This window comes from Manacus candei, unplaced genomic scaffold (assembly GCF_025592945.1).
Source record: "Manacus candei isolate 608988 ecotype Guabito, Panama unplaced genomic scaffold, ASM2559294v1 h1tg000016l, whole genome shotgun sequence".
NCBI lineage: Eukaryota > Metazoa > Chordata > Aves > Passeriformes > Pipridae > Manacus > Manacus candei.
In genome coordinates this window covers 6,268,955-6,293,523 of record NW_026138064.1, presented here as the reverse complement: position 1 = coordinate 6,293,523, position 24,569 = coordinate 6,268,955, and the positions used below count along the sequence as shown (strand labels likewise).

Genomic DNA, 24,569 nt, shown 5'->3' with positions numbered 1-24,569 from the left:
GAAAGACTTTTAAGTATTCCATATCACTTCAGTCTGTGCCTTGTCTTGGACTAACTACAATATTGCCTCAAAGTAACTCCAGTAAAAAGGCTGAAGGGGTCAGTGTCTGGAAAAAAAAAATAATACACAAATGTACTAATATAAGGAAACGTGTATATCCTACTTCCAAAACTGCTTCAACAAGTACATGCATATCATGCAGATCTTTCAGTTCTATTCAGTCATTCACTAGCATATTCCCTCGTAATGATCACTTTGTTTTCTGAAAACAGAGGTTTTTTCCCTCCCCTAAAGTATGTATAGTTTATCTATTTCTTCTGTGTTTCATATGACACTTTCATTACAGTGTTCTCAAAGAAAACCAGAAATTTCTTATAAGACCTAATTGTTGTATTTCATTTTACTGTTATAATTTTTATAGTAACTGAAGCATCAAACACCTTTCACAATCTGACTGCACGGGTACTGCAAACTCCAACAAAAAATGCTGCTATTCTGTGCACTGAAATGAAAATCAAAAAGTTGTGCGGTTTTGAAGAACTTCAAAGATTCTACAGATCCTACAAACTATGAACTAATTTAGTGGTTTAATTTTGCAATGGCAAAGATAGTTCGTAAACAAAAATATTTAGAACAGACTGTCATTGGTTCATCAACAATAAGACAGACCAAAAACTGAAAAAAGTTTGATTTATAAGAATTTTTATCCACTGAAGAAGTAATGATTAAAAGTTTGAAATGTAACAACTTTCAGAATAACTTGAATTTAGAAGCGTAACAATCAAAAATTCATTCCACAAAAAACTCTGGACTACAATTAATTGCAAATTAAAGCTACTTTTTTCTTTTTGTTAATGAAAATTTATATAACTCAAAAAATGTACCACAGTTCAGTTTTAAAGAGTTATCCCTCACATCAAAACAGGCATTCATCTCCTAGCTTATTTGTTGTTTCATTTTTAGGGTTCAAAGATAATCTTTTAGAGAGATGTCAAATACCAGTGCCTGGAGTCAGTTCTGGGATAAGCCTGCAGGTAGTATAGCTAACACAAAAAGTAGAAAACTCGTCCAGTACATAAGGAAACCTCTGAAAAAACTGTTGTGACCTTATAGAAAAAAGAGTGGGAATAAAGAGATCAGTGTGCTGTAAACTCTTCCATACCCCTCACTTCCAGTCCCATTAGACACTGTCAATGGAGAGTGTGCCAGTTTTGGTCATAAAGACAGTTGCACAGCTAATTTCCACCTATAAAACAGAATGAATGTATCATGTATCACGGTTTTGGTTTTGTTCATTTTGAAGTCACCACTTTTACCAGAATGGTTTTTTAATGAAATATTTATTTCAAGTTCACATTAACTGATGTTTCTAGAGTCAGACAGAGTCTGGATTATCCTGTGTTAGTCAACCATTTAACTGCCTTTGCAACAGCTCTTCCTTAACAAAAATCAAGGAGAATGCTTTTTAAATACTCATCCGATTCAGTTAAAATGACCTTGAGTTCACTACAAACAGAACATGCTCATGGCAGTAACAAGTCACCTGAAATCTAGAAAATTGATCAGGCAGCTGAACATCAAGAGTAACACTTTAAAGTAATTTAAAAAAAAATCATTAGGTTGTATTTAATCTAAGCAGTCAGAATACTGGAAACTAAAAGTGAAGGCTCTTCACATATAATTTTCAAAGTGTTTTATAATTTTTTAACTTCTTGAACATTTGTATTAAATGTGTGTTTAATACAAGTGCTTAATTAAGCACAACAGAAGCAGAGAGTGTTAAGGCTTGACTGAATGAATATTCATCCTGTCCACCTTCCTTAAAAACACGAATACAGACATTTCACTTTAACAAAAACATAATAAGGTTGTGCATATTGTCATCCCTATTTCACCCAATAAAAAACTAGAAATATTTGTTAGGTTAGGGTTCATTTGTTGGCTTATTTTTTTTCCTTCTAGGGAACAAGTGTCCATATTAAAAATGTACAAGTTGCCACAAATACTTCTGAACTCATCTTAAATGTTACTGTATTCTTTCTTGTTTTCTCTAAACTTTTTTTTTCCCCTCACTGACAATTCAACTCTTTTTTTTCCAGCTGTTTCAGAATATAGCTGGGAATACATATGCTACAGAAATCATGCAAGCATAAAAGGTAATTGAAATGTACCTTATTAAACTGCCAAATGCTGTTGGAGGGTCCTCTCCTCGTAACTTAGGTTTAGATTGATTGTACTAACAAGGGCAACACAGGTCAAAAATCAGAAAACAAAAAAAAAAAACCCACCACCAAACTTAAAGTTGCCAAATGAGAGTATTACCCCAGTCCAGTCACTTCCTAAGCTCAGAAAGACACAGTTATGGTATATCACACCAACAAAGCTTCCTTCTCAGAAAAGTTATTCTTGCTGTCATTATCCAACCAAATACAACAACATACACAGTGCTCTGTCAAGAATTTTTGTGCATTATTCTTTATCACACATTAAGCTTAATAACATAGCTTTAATTTCTATATTGTAGTGTTGTGTTGAGAAAGCAGTGGGTACCCCACCTCTGCCAAGTGAATTTTTTAAAAGATAAGCAACTTGAAAAATCTTGGAGGTAAATCAGGATTTTCTTTCTCAAAAAAAGATCACAAATTTTGGACCTAAGAGGTTAGAAACAACTTAAGCCAAAACTTTATTAACTACAATCTTATGCCAAAACCTGCTCATAGATACTGAAGTAAGGACAATAGCCCAGCTGATTTCGTATCCTCTATCTCAAAACAAGAAACTTTCTTTTATAAGGTGGATATCAACAAACTGCTTGGTGCTTTAATAGATCTTTGAAGAAATAATTGATTACAGCGCATCCTCCTCATAAACAACCACCTAGGTAACCTAAATATTTCAACTAGCAGAAATTGTGTCTGCTAAGCTATTAAGGTAGCCTGAATAGAAAGATATATCATAATGTTTCTCTAAGATTAGCTGACAGACATTATTTGTGGGAAAATTATTAGAATTGTTGGTTTAGCACTAAAAATAATCCTGGATCAATGATTTTTAGAAATCTTTCAAAATCACAGTTTCTTCAGTTTGGTTAGGATGCCTTACACCACGCCTGTAGAGCACAGTGGAGCTCAGTACTGAAACTTCCTGGTCAGGTACACAAAGGTTCAAAAGTTAAAAGAAAATGGGGAGGAAAAAAAAATAAGTATGATTGCTATTGTTAGGTCTTCTCACTCCCAGGTTCACCATGTTGTGCCAAATGATACTACTAGAAAATCCAAGCTGGTCCAAACATTTGGGTGTGTATTACACTCCCTTGCAATGCTGCCTCCAGGAAACAATGTAGATAGAACTAAAAGGAAAGGCTAAAAAATCCTCCCATTCACACTGTCAACATATCCTTCATCTGCTACTAACAGCCCAAATGGGACAACAAGACATTCAAACACACCCCACCCTGCCAAGTCCAGTGAGTGCAAGTCTTTTGCCATTTGGGAAGTATGACCTCTGGCAGACTACTTCTAAAAAACTATAATTATATTAAAGGACTGGGCACTCATAGAAGGATGAACCAGCAACCAATTTATCAGCTCACTCGTGGGCTTTTTCTCCAAGACGTGCAGTAATTTCAAATTTCAAAACAAGACAGAAGTAGTTTCACATCTAGTTAGACGTGGAAAGATTCATTTTTCAGGTGGAAGTAACAATTTTTTAAAAAGCATGCAACTTCATTTAGCAGTTGAAAGGGATGTAGCGTAATTAAAGACTATAATTTCAGTATTCAAAAGTCATATCAGAAGACCACCTAGTTGTTCTAAGGTGACAGAGTAACAGTAAGATTTAAAATACTCTGCATACCTATTTAATTGAAATTAACACATTACTTTTTAAATAAAACTATGGATTCATAAAAATAAGGCAACAAAGCACTTCAAGAGAAGAGATGCCCAGGTGAGGGCAGAAACAATAACAAATATATTACAAATGACACCTCAGAAATAGTTTCAAAGATACTTCTCAGCTACACAACAATATGGAGATACCTAACACTAGAACAATAAATACTGAAAGATAGGTCTTTTCCTGTTTTCTTTTTTTCCATGTAATCAAGTTTTACTAAATCTCCTGCACAGCCTGTCAGATCGGTTTTCACTACTGACTACAACTTTCATGAGCAGTGAAGAGAACACTTACATAAAAACCACCAAAAAGGAAGGTTTGATGAAAGACACAAAAACATACTACCAACTACTTTCTCGGAGAAAAGCAGGTTATATTTGCAACTAGTAAAATAAGAAGAAAAAAAAACGATTGAGTAATTAATCAGATTTTAAAATTATAGGCAATATGAACCAAACTCTTATAAGAATAACCAATTTACAATACAGCTAATTTTCAAAAGTCTTGAGATAGAAATGCAAAAGTACCAAAAGCTAAATAGCCAATTAAAGAAAAGTAACATCTTGACAGTTACATTGACTTAATTTCTATCCCATATAATGATATATTAGAACACACTAGCAGACAGAAATCTAGAGATTTGATTATAGAGACATGAACAATAAAGACTACTATGAACAGAAGATAAGCGAATAATAAAGTCTTAATGAAAATCAGTATTTTCAATCTGCTGATGCTTCAAAACTTTAAATGAAAAATCAGTTTCTCTCTTAGAAGCCTCAGACTTTGAAGTTTAAGTGCCGTAATCCTTAATTATAGATTTATTGAGTTGATTTTATGTTTCTACTGAAATTAACATTTCACACAAAATTCTACTAAAAATCTCAGATGCACAGTCATAATAATCACACACTAGATTTAATCAAATGTTACTGTGTCAGCTTACATACAACTTTTCCCAATGGTAACAATGTTAGTGGAGATTCAGACTACAACCAGAGATAAAGTTAGAAGCCTAAAAAGACTAAGTTCATTTTTATAAGCGAAAACAGTTTAACAAACAAGATATTCAAATGAAAATTTCAACAACAAAGAAAGCATGAAGTAGTGTACACTTAAGCATTATTTCTGAAGTGTTTCCAAAATGGAAATCACTACAAAAAGAAACAGGGTTTTAGTCAGCAATATCAACATTCTCTTACAATATTTCTCTGCCCCTTCTCCCTCACTTATTTACTCTCTTTATTCTATCTCCCATATTTCTGACTGCACAGTCCTTGGAACATCAACCACATCTTATAAGCCTATATGGTACCTTTACATTATCAGACAAGGTAAAATTAGCAATTTTCTATCATTGTTCTCAGTAAGTTAGGACCAGTTTAGAGAACAACAGCAAAAGGTTGCTACAGTAATATTAATTTTAATGTCATGAATATCTATGTAATGCACAACTAAGAGTTTAAAAAAAAAAAAAAAAAAAAATAAAATGCTTGAAATGAATAAACACCAAAAAGGGAAAAACTTACTCAGCATACTATGCAGAGAAATAAGTGGAACAGTGGATGCCAACAAAAGGCATATCAGGAGGTGAAAGGGGCACAGGGAATATTTCAACAGCTAACCTAGGCAAGGAGAGCAAAAGCAATAAAGCTATCCTCAAATGGCAAAGAAAGTCTAAATTATAACTTCCCTCCATCAAGTGTTTATATACTATATATACAATCCTCTAACAGTGAAGAAACATGAGGGGATAATTTTGAAAATGCTGAAATATTTTAGTTAAATAAACATCTAAGAACCTGAGTCCTTGGCCGTTTTAGATAACATTAAGACAATTTATTAGCATCTATCTAGCACTCCAATAAGAGAGTAAAAGTTCCTACTTAAAAAATAGTACGCTCTAGAGAAAAGCTTATATTAAAACACATTATGTACATTTAGTGTCAGAGGACTGAAGACAGCTTTGTCCAAAAGCTCACAAGGACTAAACTTCACTCACTTTTCAAAGACTTAATTAGAACTTTTTAACAGTAGCAGTTATTCTGCTGAATAGTCAGACAACTTCATGAATTAGGTAAGTTTTATTAGCTTGCCACTTGCTAGAACTAGAGATATTAAATACCAACATCAGCAAAAATAGCATTCACTGCTTTTTAAATGAATCTTAAATCTTCCATTCTATGAGCAAAAACCATGTATTACTTGATTTACACACAGCAGCTCTCATACCCATAGGTCTTATTCACTTCATTAGGATGAGTCAACTTTTAATGGATGTGTAAGTTATTTCAGGTAGGATACTGAGTGTTCATGGGAACAGCTGAATGTCAGTTTCAACCAAATATTCTACAACTACATATAAATTAAAAAGAAAGCCTTCTTAATACAGTGGAAAGTTGGAGTTAAGAGAAGACATTGTCCTAGTTTACCTTTTACTTGAATTCTTAAGACAATACAGTATTTAGAAATTGTGATTTTGAGGCCTTATCTAAAAAAGGTTTTGCTCCCAATGTTAATTGCAGCACCTGAAATTCTGTTTAATTAGAATTCTCTATTGCTTCTCTCAAGCATAATTTATTTAGTATTACAATGTTCTAAAATCACACAGAAACAGAATACTTGCTTCAGATGTGGTATGTGAGAAATGCCTATATTTTAGCATGTTGTGCCCTCTTTCAATTAGACATAACAGTATTAGCATAATATCCCAGACTATTTTTTTTTTACTTCTAGTTCTACTTTGAGTGAAAATTGAAAGAAAAAAAAAAAGGAAATGGTATAAAAAGCTACTTACTAGGTAATGAAAACACATACATTGCTAAAAGAATCTCAGACACTAAGTAATACGTAAATTATTTACCTTGGTTGCAATGTCAGCTTCATAACTGTCTTGTGTGGCAAAGAATCTTGGGAGGCCTGAACATCATCCTACAAGAGAACATATTTGAATTTGCTTTTGAATACATTTAAATGGATAATATAGGAACTTTCTCTAATTTATGAATTTTGTGAAGTAGAAAACCATGTTAACAATACCATTAACCAAAGCCTATTTTAGCACATTACTCAGGATGATAGACCCCTACACTTCATAAAATAAGTATTTCAGATTGACAAAAGAAAGAGGTTCAATTTGGCCCATTCATTGAGAAACCCTTGTTTTCATTAAATGCCTTAATAGATGCCAGTATCACATTTTTACCCGTTGTTTTCATTTTTGCATACAAGACTTCATAATCACCAACTTCTTTCAAATTTTGCAAATACTTATCATACATTTTTATTAACTTTCCCTTGCTATAAATTGACCCTGAAACACCACACTGCTGTGTATTTATCACCAGGATTCACTGTCTAGTCTTCTATCAGCTCTTGTTGTTGCCTTATATTGTACCTAGAGAAAAATTTCAAAAAAAAAACATAACTTGAGGTGTGGTAAGATTTTTATGTGATATAAATTATGTGAAGAATTATTTCACAATACTGAGATCTTACTTTTCACTGGCTTCTCTCTTTTCTTAAACGCAACATGACCCAGGGCTCATTTCCACCGAGAAAAGGTAGAGACAAGACATTGCTGACACTGTTGCATTAGTCTAAGTAAGAGAACAGCCAAGCTGTTGATGAAAAATGCATTCCTTTTAGTTCATACAATGTTGACCACTACAGACTTTGAAACTGAAGTGCAAAGTTCTCAGTTTCTCAAAACATCCTCAAAATTATGTTTTTCAAATCCAACTATTGTCACTTACATGAAAATTTTCTTTCTGCACTTAAAGAAATAAGACTAATGTACAGGAATGGTGCAATAGTTGCACAGCTTTACTTGTACAGTTTAAATCTCATCCTATTGGTTGGGTAGTTCTGGAATCTCTTTTTCAGTGTATTGCCTTCCAAACCATCTAGTTTTCATTTTTTTACTAATATAGAGTCTGTAAAACTTAACACATGAAGTAAGAAATACTCAGTCATCAACTAAGAAAACTGTGACATGCTTTTGCAAGTAACTAACAATTAAGAATAGTAGGAAAAGTACAAGTAGTGTCATTCTGGAGTCCTTTCATCATATCTTATTTACAGCTTCCTTTTTTCTGGGCTTCAAGAAGGAAAACTTTCTTCTGGTTGTACCTACTACCTGCTGGAATGCTGCTGCTACAGTCCCGCGCTCTGTTCCTCTATGTTTTTTTTCCTTCTTCACCCCTCAAAAACAACATCCATTTTCAATCTCAAAGTCTTCATCATTTGTCTTTCTCAGCTCTCTTCACATTCATTCTGAATGCCCATCTGTGAGCAATTCTTGATGTCAGCTTCCATCGGCCACCAAATACCATGATTCTGTACTGTAAAACAAGTGCCTTTGAACTTTCTACTTGCTCAAGGTTTGCAAAGGCTCTTGTAAATATACTGAAGTTAGAAGTCTACAAATCCCACATTAAAAAGCTTTAGTTGTGATATCTGATGTCCTGCAGAGATATTATATTTATGATATGTTGCAGATACTGTTTGTCATACAGATAAATCATAATCTACTTCTGTAATCTCCTTTTTTTTAATATTTTATATATATATAATAAATTCATTGAAATAAGAACTTTTATTTTAATTTCTGCTTTCACAGTGGTAATGATAGGTTTGACTTAGTATGCTCCTAGGCAATATACAATTTAAACAGCAATTAGTACTTCTACAATGCAGTGGTATTAATCCAGACTCATAAAGAATGGGAACAAAGAAAATTTAGTAAAATGTAACATCATGACATCCTCCAATATAATTCAGAGTAGAAGTAAAAACTTCATTCCATGAATGACTTCAAAATATTTTTACTTTCTGAAGGTGCACATTCAATTTGGTAGCCTTTCCAAACAGGAGAAAAATTATGTATTTCTGGCACACACCCAAATAGCACACACATACAGCATGCATATATATACATATATATTTGTATAAAACTCATAAAAAGTATAAAGAATTATTTTAGCAATTTTTTTATATATACATATAATTCAAGAGTAATTCAAGAACATGTTTTGTAAAGGTGCTCTTCACTGTAAAACAGGTCTCAAAATGAGAAATGGGGAAATGTTGCTGACTTTATCATCCATTTCATTGAACATTCCTGTTTCCCTGTTTCAAATAATTTCAGCTAAGGCAAAAAAAAAAAACGTTTTGTCTCGCAAATTCAGCTTAGGCTTCTGTTTGGGATGAAAATTTTCTTCTTCCCATATTTTTTAACTTACAAGTCAAATTACAGGACTGTCTACCATTATCTTGTGGCTGGGCTTCACGAACGAAGATTTGGGATACCATTATATATTCACTGACATATGCATATCATCTAAGTCATCAACAAATTTATGCCCACAAGAAAATTAGAACACCTGGGTTTACTATCTAATTCACAAAGTGGAACAAACTAAGACCCTTTGCTTTAGATGTGTGGGCTTTTTTTCAGCAATAACTGCTGAAATGTTTGCTTTTTACTTTCTAATACCTTCAATTAATACGAACAGTGATAAGAAGAAAATTTTTGAGAAGGGATTAGCCGCAAATTTAGTTCTGACTTTTCCAGGTCACTCAAACTGACTGTATTGAAAAGACGAGATCACTTTTAATTTTCAGAAAAAATCAAGAAAGACAGCTCACCATCTTCAGGAATGGGGTTGATGCATCATAACTATAAGCACTTTTATCCTTTAGGACAAGAATATGAGCAGAGTCAATTATCACTTTCTTCAAGTTCATTATTGAATGAAAAAGCCTGTTAAAACATTTAAAGTCTTAATTAGTTTTGAGTTGCTTTTATTCAATGTGGTAACATCAAAATTTAAAAATATTAAAGAACTCAACAATATGAGTTGTAGAAAAGCAAATGTACTTTTTAATATCAATATAGCATGAAATAAGAACAGTTAGTTGCAATGGGTGACCAGGCTAAAAAAAGCAGAAACATTCAGAATTTCAGTACATTCCTGCCTTGCATCGTGAAAGTGAAGTAGATCTAACGGCTGTTATACTATAAAAGGCATACCCTTAGAATACTTTTTCAAGTACGTTTTCAAAATGCTAATCTTATGAAAGTTAGTGATTATGTTTGACTTCCAGTTTCTGTAATGGAGACAAGCCTGAGATGCTGGTCACAAAATCAAGATTGCATTTATGTAGGATTTAAAAAACAATCAGAAACACAAAATTTAAATTTTTACTATGTTTTCCATTGCTTCAATTCACACAATGCTTACTAATTCTTAAATACAGAGGGCTGAGCAATTTTATTTGTAAAGTAAAAAAGTCTTTATTTAACTGTCTCATAATCAAGTTCATTGCACATGCTGGCACTTTGATTACACCTATGCTTCAATAGATTAAAAATTTATGAAATTTAAAAACACTTGTCACAAAATAGATTAAAATAAGGAGTATTTTAGATGTATTTAAAACAATGATTTAATTAATGAACATGCTGTACTATCAACTGTCTACCCTCATCTACCTCAATCAATCAAATTTCCTAGTTATTAACATTCCAATATGTAACAATTTTCTGAACAAACCCATAAATAAAGCATGTACATACACACAAACCCATATATCATACAATCTTCTTAAAAAAATTCTATGAAGCAGTTAACAGAATAATTTGTCAGTCCTGAGAAAGCAACTACCCACTAGCTACAACAGTAAACAAAACCAGGTAAGTTAAGTAGAAAACTGTCAACATCAAAAAGATTTCCCATATTGAAGGAAGGTAAATTAGAGGGTGTGGGATTTTCCAAGGAATATATGCTTAAATTAGCTTATCTCTTGATCATTGTTTAAGAAAGACAAAAATAATCTCCTATATAACAGTTACTGCAAAAAATAACAGCTGTAATTAAAGAAATCTCAGTATTGCATCTACCTAGCTTCTTGTGAAACCTCAAAAAATTTGGATATTGGATTCCTACTTAGAGAATTAAAATAAATGAAGAGCATGGGGAATCAGATCCACTTCTCATGCAGAGCACCACTACACTCTCAGCACTGAGAGTGTTACTATATCAAATCTGTATCTCTGAAATAAACAGTTCTGTTCCAAAAAAGCAAACGGAAATTAAGTTTATATATTTATAGTAAATTACCTAGTGCCATAATCCACAACTACCCAATCTTTGGCTGTTCCTGTAATAGCGTCATGATGCTGAAAGAGTCCAAGGTTCCTCCTGGCTTCTGCCAGTAATTTATAGTTATTCACCGAAGGAAACACACTCATCTTCTCAGATTTACTGGACTGTACCAAAGCCAAGGAGTAGAGAATTTCAGCTGCCCTGGAATTGCAGAGAATAATCAAGTATTTATATAGCGTTAAAAAGTAAAAAGCAACACACATTTTACCCAAAGAATAAACTGATGTTTCACGTCTTTCCTCATGCATAGCTCCAAGAGCTCTCTAAATCTTGCACATTTCAGCCTGTTTCTAGCTTCATACAGTAGTTTCCTGCAGAGCTTTAAAATAAAAATCTGACAGCACAAACTAACATACCATTTTCACAAATGTGTGAGGTATAAAGATTTGGCCTTCAAATATCACAGTATGGATAGCCTGCCTTAGAGAAAACATACAATTTCCATTTTAAAAGAAACTTATTAATCAAATAAAATTGCCTTAAATAAATATATTAATCTGTACAGTAGCTAATATCTATTCTGCCATTGGCACTTTAAGCAAACTAAATTATTCTAAGGACTTAAGCACTTCAGGCACTTAAGCACTTCACTGCTCACTACACATTCACCTGAATGGTGATAACACTGGATTCAAAAACCCTTAGACTGCATAGAATTCAGAGCCCTTCTCTTCTACATCTGATGCAAAAGCCTAGCATTAAAATATTACCACTAAATTCTCACTTGGTTTATGAGAATCTAAATTTATTTTACAAAAAATATCCCCATAATTTCCAGTCATTATGAAAATTTTACTAACAAAAATGGCTGCAGAAATTCTAGGAAAACATCTGTTAACTTTTTTCCTATCTTCTTTTTCTCAAATGTTGCAGTTCTATTTTTGTACATCTGATATGTGTCAGATTCCTTTTCAAAATTTATTTAAGATTAATTAAGGTTTCTCAAGCATTTGATGAAACAAATACAATACAAGTTGATGTTATAAAAAGCAAGTAAAGAAAAATAACATATGTTTTTGAAACGCTAACTTCTAAGCATGTAAATAAAATAAAAAATAAAAAAGGAAAATACATTAACTTTTACATTTACCCAAGCTGCCAGTGAGTGCATGTGTTCAGTTTTAAACTATGTACAACAACAAATTTAACAAACATACTCAACTATTTTTCAGACTATGTATTGATATGAATAGTTAACATGAAAAATACCTTTGGATTCAGTTTAGTCTCTTTGTCTTTATGCAACACATAGGTGATAATTATGTAAAACCTGCAACTAGCACATACCCAACTAAACTGAAATGTGCACTGTAAATGTAACACCCTAATTCATTTCCATATTGTCAATATTTGAGGAATAGGATGAGATTTTGCTCTTACAGGTTAGGTAATTGCTCAGACACTACACACAAAATCAAGGTGATAGAAAGCTATAATTCTTTTTTTTTAAATTACTAGCACACTTGAGTTTAATCACAGTAATTTAACTGTTGCTTAGTTTAAATTCCTACATCTATGCATCCCTCCTACTTTGTTCTATTGCAGCTTAACTTGAAAGGAAAATGAAAATATTTTAGTTTAAAAAAAAAAAAAAGGCATCAGATGCACACTTATCCAGTGAATAGATCCTGTCTGAAAGCATTTTACCTTTTTTTAAAAAACTCTGAGTTAGCCCCTAAACGCTGACCTAACTGTAGCTGTAAAGAGGAGAACATAAATCAAAATGCAGGTTAGATTTCCCTCTCCACCATCCACATGGATTCAATTTTACTTTCTATTAATGGGGAAGACTCTCAGATGCAGAATTTTCCTTTCAGGTCTCAATATTATTCTAAACATTACAATGGTCAAAGATGGCAGACAGCTAGAAATATGACACTGTATTAGCAAACACTTCAACTTAAAAGTAAGCATCTCTGGAATACCTTTCCATAAAAGCTGTATTAGGCCTAGATTTTCTCACCTCTATTTCACACTACTGCAGATCACCTAAAATAGTTTCCACAAGTTTTCCACTTTGCTGTAATTTTTCACTATCTCTTTCTGATAGGACACTGCAAATAGACCAAAATCTGCATCACTAGTTGCTCAAAGCCTACACTACATTACTTTTAGGCCCAGTTTACATCTAACCTAAATAAATAATTTTTCCAAGAATTTCTGAACTCTAAGATGTAGTATTTTCTATTCATCTGTACAGTCAGAAGCATCACTGCGGCATTTGTCCTGCTTCTGAATTACTTTAACAATCAGTTTTTCTGCAGAATCACTGTATTTTTCCCCCGCTTACATCACTAAAGAATAAAAACACAGAATGCGTTCCTAACTTGTCCCCAACTATGCTGTTGTTCTTCCTATCTTTCCATTACTTTAAACAAACGTTTGGTCATTGACCTTATCACCCTTTAAACTACTTCATCCATCTCTCATTTAAGATTAAAAAATCAATTATATCTCACATCAGCAATTATGTCAATCTCCATTACAAATTACTTAAGCTTACATGTACTTCTTTAATACATAAACCTGAAACTTTTTTATAAACAGGAAAAACCTAAAAAACAACTCTTTTGTTGCTTAAATGGGTAGTTATCATAGTAGGCTCTGAGGCTGAACGCTATTTTTTGGCTATTAAGTAGCAGTGAAATACCACTTAATTCTGACATTGCTGGAACTCAAAAGCATTTTTTCTTGGTAAAGAATACACACACATGAACCTGTTCATGGTTCATTCCCCCACAAACATATACATATACTCAAAGTAGCCAAAAAATACTATGGAAAAATTAATCACAAGGTTGGAATCAGGACTTGCTGATCACTTCAGTAGTATTTGAGAACAACTTATTTGTTTGGAAGGAAAAAATACCACTGCATTTCTGTGAATTTACTAATAAAACAGATATACCAACAAATCCTTGTACCAAGACCTGCATTTGGGGCCCATTTAGGCTATCCTTACTGTAAGTAAACTTAAACAGTGCATTTCAAAATCACTTCTCCATCTGTCCAACAGATTTAGAGTATGGTGCTGGTTTTGCCTGGGGCAGAGTTAATTTTCTTCCCAGTGCCTGGTGTGGGGGCTGTGTTTTGAATTTGTGCTGAACACAGGGTTGATAATACAGAGATATTTTTGTTATTGTTGAGCAGGACTTACACAGAGCCAAGGCCTTATCTGCTTCTCATACTGCCACACTGGCATGAGAATTTGGGAAGAGACACAGCTGGGACAGGTCATCCCAAAAGACCAGAGGGATATTCCAGACCATATGGCACCATGCTCAGTATATAAAGTGGGGAGGAGGAAGTGGAGGACATTTGGAGTAATGGTGTTTGTCTTCTCAAGTCACTTTTACACATGATGGGGCGCTGCTCTCCTGGACATGGCTGAACACCCGCCCTAACAGAGGAAGCTGCGAATTAATTCCTTGTTTTGCTTTGCTTCTCTGCGTGGCTTTTGCTTTACCTATTAAACTGTATCTCAACCTATGAGTTTTCCAGCTTTTACCCTTCCAATTCTCTCTCCAGTCCCGCTAGTGGGAGAGTGAGAGAGTGGTTGCTGGGGTTTGGTTGCTGGCTGGGGTTAAACCACGACAAGCACTCACAAATTCATCTCTCCTGTGTGTCAAGAAGTATGTTACAAATGTACTAGACAGCAGCATTTACCGTATGTAGGATTCCATAACTCTATCCAGGCGTTTATAGAAGGGTCGTGATGTAAAGTATCCACTCCAGTAATGATGATCTCTGTCTGCATAGGTGAAGAAGTCTCCACTTAAAACAGGAAAAAACGAATTGCTGCTCTTTTCATCCAAATTGCTTTCTTTACGCAGAGCTTCGAAGTAATCTGATAAAGTTCCAAACTGGGCCTGAATGGAAATTAAAATTACTGTAACAAGGCTCCATTTTCTTTATTTAGAAATACAAAGAGAATGCACATGCTTGGTTTTATATACATTTCAGAAATACGCCACTCTTCCAGCAGAATTATAGCAGAAATCCTATCCTAAAGATCTTTAAAGTTCCCCTGCACACTATTCAGACAGGCTGGATAGCTCTTCCAAAAGCATTTCAATGCAGTACATGAAAGAGATGGACTCATTGAAGCAGGTCCAGAAAGAGTCACAAAAATAATTCCCTATGAGGAAAAGCTGAGAGAGTTCGGGTTGTTCAGCCTGGAGGGGACAAGGCTCTGGGGAGACCTTACTGCAGCCTTTCAGTACAGAAAGGGGGTTTTTAAGAAAGATAGGGGCCGGCCTATCTTTTAAGAAAGATAGTAGGGCCTTTTGTGCTAGGATGAGAGGTACTGGTTTTAAATTAGAAGAGGATAGATTCAGACTAGATATAAAGACACTCAAGGTGCCCAGAGAGGTTACAGATGCCCCACCCTGGAAACATTAAAGGTTGGATTGGATGTGACTCTCAGAAATCTGGCATAATTGAAGATATCCCTACTCATTGCAGGGCAGTTGAACTAGATGGTCTTTAAAGGTCACCACGAACCAAAACTATTCTGTGATTCACGAAATAGGAATTTTTTTTTTCTAAGGATAAAGAGGTATCTAACTGTCAAGAAATAAGCGAAGCATTCTTTCTTGTCTTTGAAGTAAGTCTCTAATACTCAATATTACCTAAGTAGCTGTCTGGACTAAGAAACTTAAGGTAATGCAATAAGAGTATAGTTGTTCTAATCCTGTGTTTTTAAAATGAACTCTCTTATGCTCCAGATCTTGCTTAACCCAAGACGAGTGTTGATCAAAAAAATTAGCATTTGCTTTCAGAAGCTTGTTTGGTTTGGTTTGTATTTTTTTAACTATGTAAAAAGAAGTTGTATTTAGAGATGTAACATGTGAGAATACAAAAAAAAATTCACTGTCTTCGGCTCATTTTTTAAAATACTCAGACAATGTAATAGCAGACCTTTGCAGGGCAGGTCAAAAGATGGTACCCTCAACTTTGAGGAGACCAAAAGAAAAAAAAAAGGGAAAGGGATTGATGTCGGTGTTGCTAGTATTGAAAGATGGTGTTATAGAAGGCATAGATGGCAAACTGGATTTTGAATGAAAGTGAAAAAAAACAATTACTAAAAGCTGGAACAGCACAGAAAATCATGTTACTGGAAGTATCCTCACAACAAACTATAATGATAATACCTCAAATTTATATCAAGTCATTTTTTCCCTATTATTATTTTTTTAACAAGCATACAATGTAGCATGCTACAATTTACAACTCCAAAACCAAGCTTTTGGGAAAAATCTTTTAAAAGTGACTTGGAATATAAGGACTATCACTGTGACAATAAAGACATACTTTCTCATCACGTTAAAAAAAACAGTTTTACTTCAAAATCATTCAGAACATCCAACTATCTGTTAGATGGGTACAACATGAGAACTTGCCACTTAAAATGGCAGTAAAGCAAAGAAAGATAAATATTGGCCCAGAAATCCCATCATTAGTAAACCTTGCCTTAACAGGTACTTCTATGACACTTGGTCTTTTCCATCACTATCACAGGCACCTACAAGTAGAATTCAGAAGAAAATGAGAAACAAAATCAATGCATCAGGAGAAGTCAGACACAGGTGATCTCAATTCTGTAGGTTGCGTTACATCAGAGGAATAAAACCTCACCAGAGGAAGTATCAAAGTCAGGTGAATGGAAACAGTGAAATAAGCTGGCAGATTCCTCTACTGGCATACAAAAAGACTCAACCTAATTTACGTATAATAGATGTAAAGGAGATCTCAGAATGGGAGATTGAACTCCCCAAGATCAAAATAGGTATCTTTCACAGCAGTGCACTACATACTTTTAGAACTATAGAATAGCTGCTGGCAGAAGAATCTCAATGCTAACAGACATATCGACTAGATAAACACCTTAAAGAGCTGTCGGAAACAGTAAATCTCTCGTAAGATCAGAAAGGCAGAGTAGTCCCTTGTGTAAGTAGTAATATCCTAGACATCTCAGCACTTAAGGAAGAAACGTGAACTCTTCTTCTATATAATCTCAGTTCTTACGAAGCTGAGCATGATCTGTTACTTGCCTGTGGAGTTACATTCCACTAGGGAAAGTGCAGAAGAGTGTGAAAGTTCTCCATTTAAACTCATATCTTCAAGGATAAATTACATCAGTTTAGAACAAAACAAGTAAACAAACAAAAACATGCAAACATAAAAAACCCAAGCCACAGACAACACACAGGACAGAAAAAAGAAAACAATAAAACTCACAAAAACACCCCAAAAAACCAGAGAGATAAGAAAACCCTAACTAATTGAATAAAATGAAAAGGAGAAATATTCCAATACTAACAGTACTCCAGCTGATCAAAGTACTCTAGGTATGAAGTGGCAGACCCAGAGGATGTCATATCGTTTTGTCTGGATATTAAGGACCAGAAAAAGGGTTGGGTACTTCTGTGAGGTTCACAAGGGCTAATGTGATTCCCAAGACATTCATCCACACAGGCACACCGAGGCTAATGAAGTAGACTGTTGGAGTCCTTGAAAATGGGCTGAGCAGAACCTGTACAATAAGAAACTTTCAGATGTATCAGGAGAGGAGTGGTCTTTAAAAGAATGACTTCAGAGCTAGAGCCTTAAGTTTTTGCCCAGACACAAAATCATCCAGCCCAGATTAGTAGGAACTACAGAAAGCATGTTGCTGTTAGTATCCAAAGAGCGACTACCTGCACAGTACATCCATCTTTGACAGGAGTAAAGCTAGCAATAGCAGCAAGCTTTAGTTTTAAAAGATGGGCTTTAGATTTAAAAAATTTGAAGAGTATAGTCCAGGTCTATCTCCCTCCACTAAGACACAGTAGTCATTCACATACATCATGTCACCCACATCCCATAGGTAACATGCAAAATCCAGCTTTCAGATAAGGTATAATCTCAAGAAATCATCCTTCATATGCAGAATACAAGTCCAGAAGTCAACAGAAAGAACTAATGTACTTCAGGCACTGCTCAAACACACAGTTAAAAGAATCAGGGGAGGTCTCAGAAAAGATGAGGGAAAACAGATGCATGCACGAACCAGATGAATGACACCAGACCTGGGTTTAAAAAGCCTAAATGTGAAAGCAGCAATAGTACACTCTAACATGATACTCAAAAACCCCCCAAGGTCGTGGTCTCCTATTTCTTATTGACATGCTGAAAGATGAAGAAAGGTTGTCTGAGTACATCTATAGAATAAGGAGTCTCTAGAAAAATCAGCTTACACATTAGAATATATGAATGTGTGTATTAACACTCAAACATAATTAATGATTTAAGGTGATATCTCATCTGATAATTGTGTTAGTATACTCAGTCCTTCTGTAGCCAGGGCAGTCTCAGATTTTATTGTATTCAAAAACATGAGCCAGAAATGGTGTCTCTTAGGACTTTTTTGTTTGTTTGCTTTGGGTCATAAAACCAAGACGACCCAAATAAAGCAGCAAAATTCACTTGAAATTCTAAAAAGAAAATACAACAGTTTTAAGTAACAAAGCCTGATACCCTTAGTTAACAATGTCTGAAGCCTGTGAAAAAAACAAAGAGTGCTAAGAAAACAATCAAACCTAACAGCTGTTCTCCAGATTAATCTAGTTTGGGAATTATTTCTAGTTTTCAAGCAGATATTACTAATAAAAAAGTTTTTGTTTTGGGGGCAGAGAAGGTACTAAAGGTAAAAAATGTAATCTAAAAAGGCAAATTAATCTGCTGTTAAAATGTCATAGTTGAAAAAAAACCCAAATCCAACTACAATTTTTTTTTTCCCATGAAGAATCTCAGAATACTGGGAAATACTGTTTTCTCCACCAACCAGAAAATGTGCCGTGTTTACCTTAACATGCCACTCGGGATGAGAATTCATGTAATCAAACAGCTTTTGATAATTTTGGTACTGCTGATCCCATTCTGAGCTCTCAGCATAGCGGAAATCATCCCCCAGTGGAGCCAACAGAACTTTAGTACGGAAAAGCTTTGACTTCTTTCTGTATTGATCTAAAATAATCCAAGCCCTTGAGAAGGAAAAAAAGAAAAGAGCAATTCAGAAACTAGAAGAAAATTCAGCATTTGGTAAAACAATTCTTAGATATCACGTTGTGCATTAGGGTGACTCGTTAAACAAGACATACAAAAGTCTCTTTTTGTAATAAAAAGCTGGATGCAATCCTCCCCACTGGGAGAATATTCAACCTACTATTGTTGTGCTAATTAAATCCTTCAATAAGCTTATCAAGCTCCATCTCAAACAGTCGGGCAGTTTGGATCAACTTGTTCCCGTGCTAAAACTAACTTACAGTTCAAATTATGTTTACCTGCTTTATATTTAGATAACAATCCTAATCCTCTCCAGCCCGTATTTACAATAATAAGCAAGCTCTTCTCATCCCCTCTGATAATTTGCTTTGATACTTTTCTTCATATCTTCATGTCCTTGACAGAAAAACTGCCCACAAATTAATCTCAGAGGCACACCTACTAACTATTGGATGGGTAAACTATCAGTTCTGTCATTAAGCAGCAATATATTAAAAGTCACAAGTCTGATATCTATTTCCCCTCCTCCTCCTCCAAATTACAATTATTATCAACATCTTCAGATGCTGATCCCCTCTAATTAAAATTACGTAACTAATTTTCTGAGGAAATACAAACTTTATTAATATATTTAAGAAAACAGCAATACAAATTACAGTGTTTTAAAGAGAAAATAGCAAAATCCAGATTCCAGTGAGTTTTTTTGTTTCTACAGGTATTTTTTATAGATGCTCCAGCAAAATCAACTTTCAACCAATATTCTTGAAGATTTATTATATTATGCAGATATTATGCAGAAATTCTACTCCAATATATTTGAAACTCATATTTCTTTTAACAGCATATCAAGGCTTACTTATTTATCAGAATACAGAAATACTGAATAAATACAAATTTTGACTGTATTCGGAAGGAGAAAAGGGCCACAACATTAACTTTAGTTAAGAATCTACAGAGTTCTACTGAGACTAGAATTTATGCAAAAAGTGGCTTCCCCCTGTTCCCCGTCTATTATTTGATTTATAGTTCAGATTACTAAGTATTTGTTGTTGAATCAGTACTTTCCATGACTTTGAACATGTTGTAAATTTTAACACAAAAACTTCCTAACTGCACAGCTACCAGAACAATTGGCACAACACAAGACTTTACAATGCTTTCTTCTAGACCAGTCTAACTCAAATTTTCCACGTGTAGTCTATGGTTAAAATTATACTTTATTTTTGAGCCTCTTGAAAAATACAAGTTACAGTTAATAGGACATTTGACTTTGACATCTCTCTTCCAAGTCCTCCTCTAGTTTATTTCCAAATCTACTGCAAAAATTCATCAGTATTGCTGTTCTCCCTTTCTACTCATAACTGTGAGTTATCTTATTAGAAATTTTTAAGGGGGCAGCACAATCTTCTTTCAATTGCAAACCAATTTCAATTGCGAAAACACCAAAGAAAAATTAGATGTCTCATATATCCTGTTAAGTTTCTCTTAAATAACTTCCTAAATTGTTACTTCAGAAAGGAGTGAGAAAGAGTCAGAAGAAAGCCCCAAAGAGAATTTGGTGAAGACAAAAAATACTTCCAGGAAAAAAAAATATTCCACTGAGTCCCATGAATTTTTTACCCTTACAATTCCCCCATGAATTAGCATTAGATACATTTTGATATATGTTTATCCTGCCTACATGAGTGAAAATCTAAAAACAAAGGAGATCAGAGATGATAAACTTCTTGTTTTAAAGCTTTCAGATTATCACTGAATGATTGACACCTTCCACAAATAAATAAAACCCCTTTGTATCACAAGTGTGTTCTTTTAATGAAAAAATTCAAGTGTTTAGCTAAATACATACGAAAACAATATGGCTGGTTTTGCCTCTTCCTATGTCAAAGGAGGAGGAGCAATAGTCACCCAGAGTCCGTGAGAATCACAAGAAATTTTGCAGCAGCTATAGCAAGTCCTATGTGACATGCTTGACAGTGTTTATGGCCTCATTAGGGACTCACTCTTCAACAATTAGAAAATCTGCAACTAGAAAAATTCTTTCCTATTTCCACACATGGAAGAGAGAGACATACACCAAAACGAACTCTGCTTCCAAAAGCAGGCAAAACCCAACAGATATTTTTTATTCCTAGTGTGAAAAGCTTCAGCATTTAAACATACGGACAAGAATGCAGCTGCAAATCAGGGCAAGTGCAATGCTGTTACAAAGTGTAATTAAACAAGTACAAGCTTTTCATTAGGTTGCTGCTTCATTCCTTCTTACTAAGTCACAACTTCAGTGGCAAGGCAATGAAAAATCCAACAATTACTAGCCTGAAGTTTTCAATTCAACATCTCTTGAATGTATATGTAAGGCCATAATAGCATTGAAATCAAATGCAACAGTCCCAGATGAGTATTCAAGATCTGGGTTTTATGAATTTTATTTTATCTTTAACACTGAAGAAAAGTCAGTGATCTAAACCTGGTCTCTAAATTAATCAACATTTTTCAAATCCATGTCGTGTAGATCTCCTGTATTTTTCCAGTCTTAAAGCAATCAGAGATGAGGGACAGATTAATTAGTGTTTTATAAACTTTTAACCTCGGAAAGCTTATGATGTAGAAATAGATTTTCCAATTACTTATTACACCTCTCATCACAACAACTGTAAAATGTGTTATTACAGAGGTCAGATCAATGAGGTTTTTGGCTGTTTACAATATTCCAACATTTTCATAAAATACAAGTGATGTTTTAGCATTCTCCACCAAAACATCACTTTCTGTGTTTTAGTGGATTTGTTTGAAAATAGACACTAAAAGTGCAGTTTCAGTGTTCCAAACTCAAAGACCAGTGTTTCCAACTCAAAGACCATGTGTAAGTTTTACTTTTCCCTTAGGCATCTAGCATACTGCTGTTTCAATTCTGTTAGACACCAAAACTGTTTTTATCTACCAAAAGCTGATGCAAAAGATTAAGTTTCAGAGACCATATTGAGATGATAACCTCTTCAACTTGATCATATGTTCACTACATACCTGCCTCATTTATCTTATTCTTCAATATCCTTTGACACGTGAAAGAACCATTTCTTTTACAAGATCTAATTTAGATTGTTATACAAAGGTTGCATCTAGGAAGTGCAAGGATAAAATAAGATCTAATTAAAAAACAAGACCATTAAAAAAACTATTCCAAGCAGACACTCTAAATTTTATTTATAGCCTCTACGTTTCAGGTATTTTTTAAAGAAGTTGTTACTCTTCTGAAAATATTTGTCCCAGTTAATTGCGATACATAGTCAAGATTTGTCTTTCTACAACTTTGATTTAAAAGACATACGAGCTTTCCTTCACATTTTATAAGCATTGAGTGTGTCATAATGATTCTTCTACTTTTCTGTTGTCACCATTGGTTTTTATTTCTTTTTTTTTTTAAATTACTTTTTCCTATTATCACTCCAATTTCCACTTTAAAATATGACAATTGTAATGTATTCTGGTTTATTTTGGTTTTATCTTCAATAACATTTTGTAAATGAATTTTAATGATGAAGTGAAGTTTTCATAATGCTTTTCAGAATTTATCCTCATAAAAAAGGAGATGCATACTTGACATGCAGACAACCAATGCATCATCACTTTGTCATCACTTATAAACTTCAGCATCAAGAGCCAAAAAGTCACCCTGCTACCCTTAAATACATTTGTTATATTCAGCAATTTGCACCAATTGTAAACACCTAAATAAATTTCTAACTCTGGAAATTTGGGTTATTTTGAAGGCCTAAAGATAGCAACAGGACCATAGAATACAAGCATTTACTGGAAAAACTTCTTGCAGTTCTAGTTTTCCTTTCTTTTCTTTTTTTTTTTTTTTTTATTTCCCCCCGCCTCCTCCCAAAACTGAAAAGTAGTTTTGTGAAGCTATAAACTTGATTCTTGACACAGTGTTTCTATTTGAAAACTAAAACTGAGGCTAATAGGATTTCCCATCATAAGACACCTAAAACATAGGACTCAGATTCATTTAAGGTGTGCACTTCAGAAAACCTAGGCGACACATTGCCACGTTTTTCAAAGATATACCATTTAGGAAATATGCCACTGTTTGTAGTTACAGTATACTATACCATGTTGCTCTTGCCTGAAGTGTTCCACTTGCAGGGGACAGATCACTGCTCATAAAATTCACAAAAACTACAGTAAACCAGTAACATGACTACAACCAGATGACTATGTTCTACTAAACAGATGACAATGTTCTGCCTGTCATTCAGAGATTGACTCATGTATCATGAATAGAAAAGAAAAAAAAATTCATCCTTCTTAACTACAACCTTCCTTCAAATTTCACTGACAACTATGTTCTGAACTGAGGAGCAAACACTACATTAAGTAATAGGTAATATTTACATATTACAAGTTTTTTTTAAGAACTTGTACTGGTTTTGACTGGGGTAGAGTTAATTTATTTCACAGTAGCTGGTATGGGTCTGTGATTTCGATCTGCACTAATATTTTAGATGTTTTAGTTATTGCTGGGCAGGGCTTGCACTGAGCCAAGTGCTTTTCTACTTCTCCCCCCGCCCCACCAACAAGCAGGCTCGGGGTGCACAAGGCGTTGGAAGGGGACACAGTGAGGACAACTGACCTCAACAGACCAAAGGGATATTTAATAACTTGTGATGTCATCCTCAGTATATAAAGCCCATGGAAGAAGGAGGAAGCAGGAGACGTTTGGAGTGATGTGTTTGTCTTTCCAAGTCACATGGGATGGAGCCCTATTCTCCCACGGATGGCTGAACACCCGCCTGCCCATGGGAAGCAGTGAATTAGTTGCTTGGTTTGCTTTGCGTGTATTTGCAGCTTTTCCTTTACCTATTAAATTGCCTTTATCTCAACTGATGAGTTTTCTCACTCTTACCCTTCTGGTTCTCTCCCTCAAACCCACCATGGGGTCAGTGAGTGAGCAGTTGTGTGGAGCTGAGCTGTTAAAACACAACAGAACTACATAAATTCACCAAGCTATGCTACGTATCATCTTTAACTAGCATAATTCCGGGTTTTTTTAAATTTATTCCCTTGGGGAACACATAAAAACTGTACCTGTGTTGAACATTTCCAGCATGGATGGCTTCCGGTGGAACTCTCCAAGGACAACTTACTCTTCCTCCAGGGAGTCGTTTGAAATCAAACTGGCAGCAGATTTTTGGGTCTGGACCACACGTATGAGGAACATCATAGCTATAGAAAGGCATCATATGACAAAGAATATCTGTACTGGATCCCAAATCTGAAATTAAATACACAGAGTACACCTTTAAAATAAACCTTATCAGATTTGCCAAAACTAAATTAATTCCATGATCTTAATCTGCACTAAAAACAGCAGATCAAGACAATTTCTATTTTGAATATCTATATCTTAAGTCTACCTCTGTATGTACCTTATATATAGAGATGAAAAAA

The 24,569-nt window shown here is 34.3% G+C and overlaps 1 protein-coding gene across 1 annotated transcript in view; it reads right to left on the bottom strand.

The window, feature by feature from the left end:
- MAN2A1 (mannosidase alpha class 2A member 1) overlaps positions 1 to 24,569 on the bottom strand; it is a 109,495-nt gene that overhangs the window by 48,492 nt on the left and 36,434 nt on the right. The window contains exons 7-12 of the mRNA XM_051782576.1: positions 24,207 to 24,393; positions 18,913 to 19,090; positions 14,733 to 14,935; positions 11,022 to 11,207; positions 9,547 to 9,661; positions 6,761 to 6,828 (exon numbers count right to left, since the gene is read on the bottom strand). Coding sequence (XP_051638536.1) covers positions 6,761 to 6,828; positions 9,547 to 9,661; positions 11,022 to 11,207; positions 14,733 to 14,935; positions 18,913 to 19,090; positions 24,207 to 24,393 — 937 coding nt within the window. The remainder of the gene's footprint in view (positions 1 to 6,760; positions 6,829 to 9,546; positions 9,662 to 11,021; positions 11,208 to 14,732; positions 14,936 to 18,912; positions 19,091 to 24,206; positions 24,394 to 24,569) is intronic.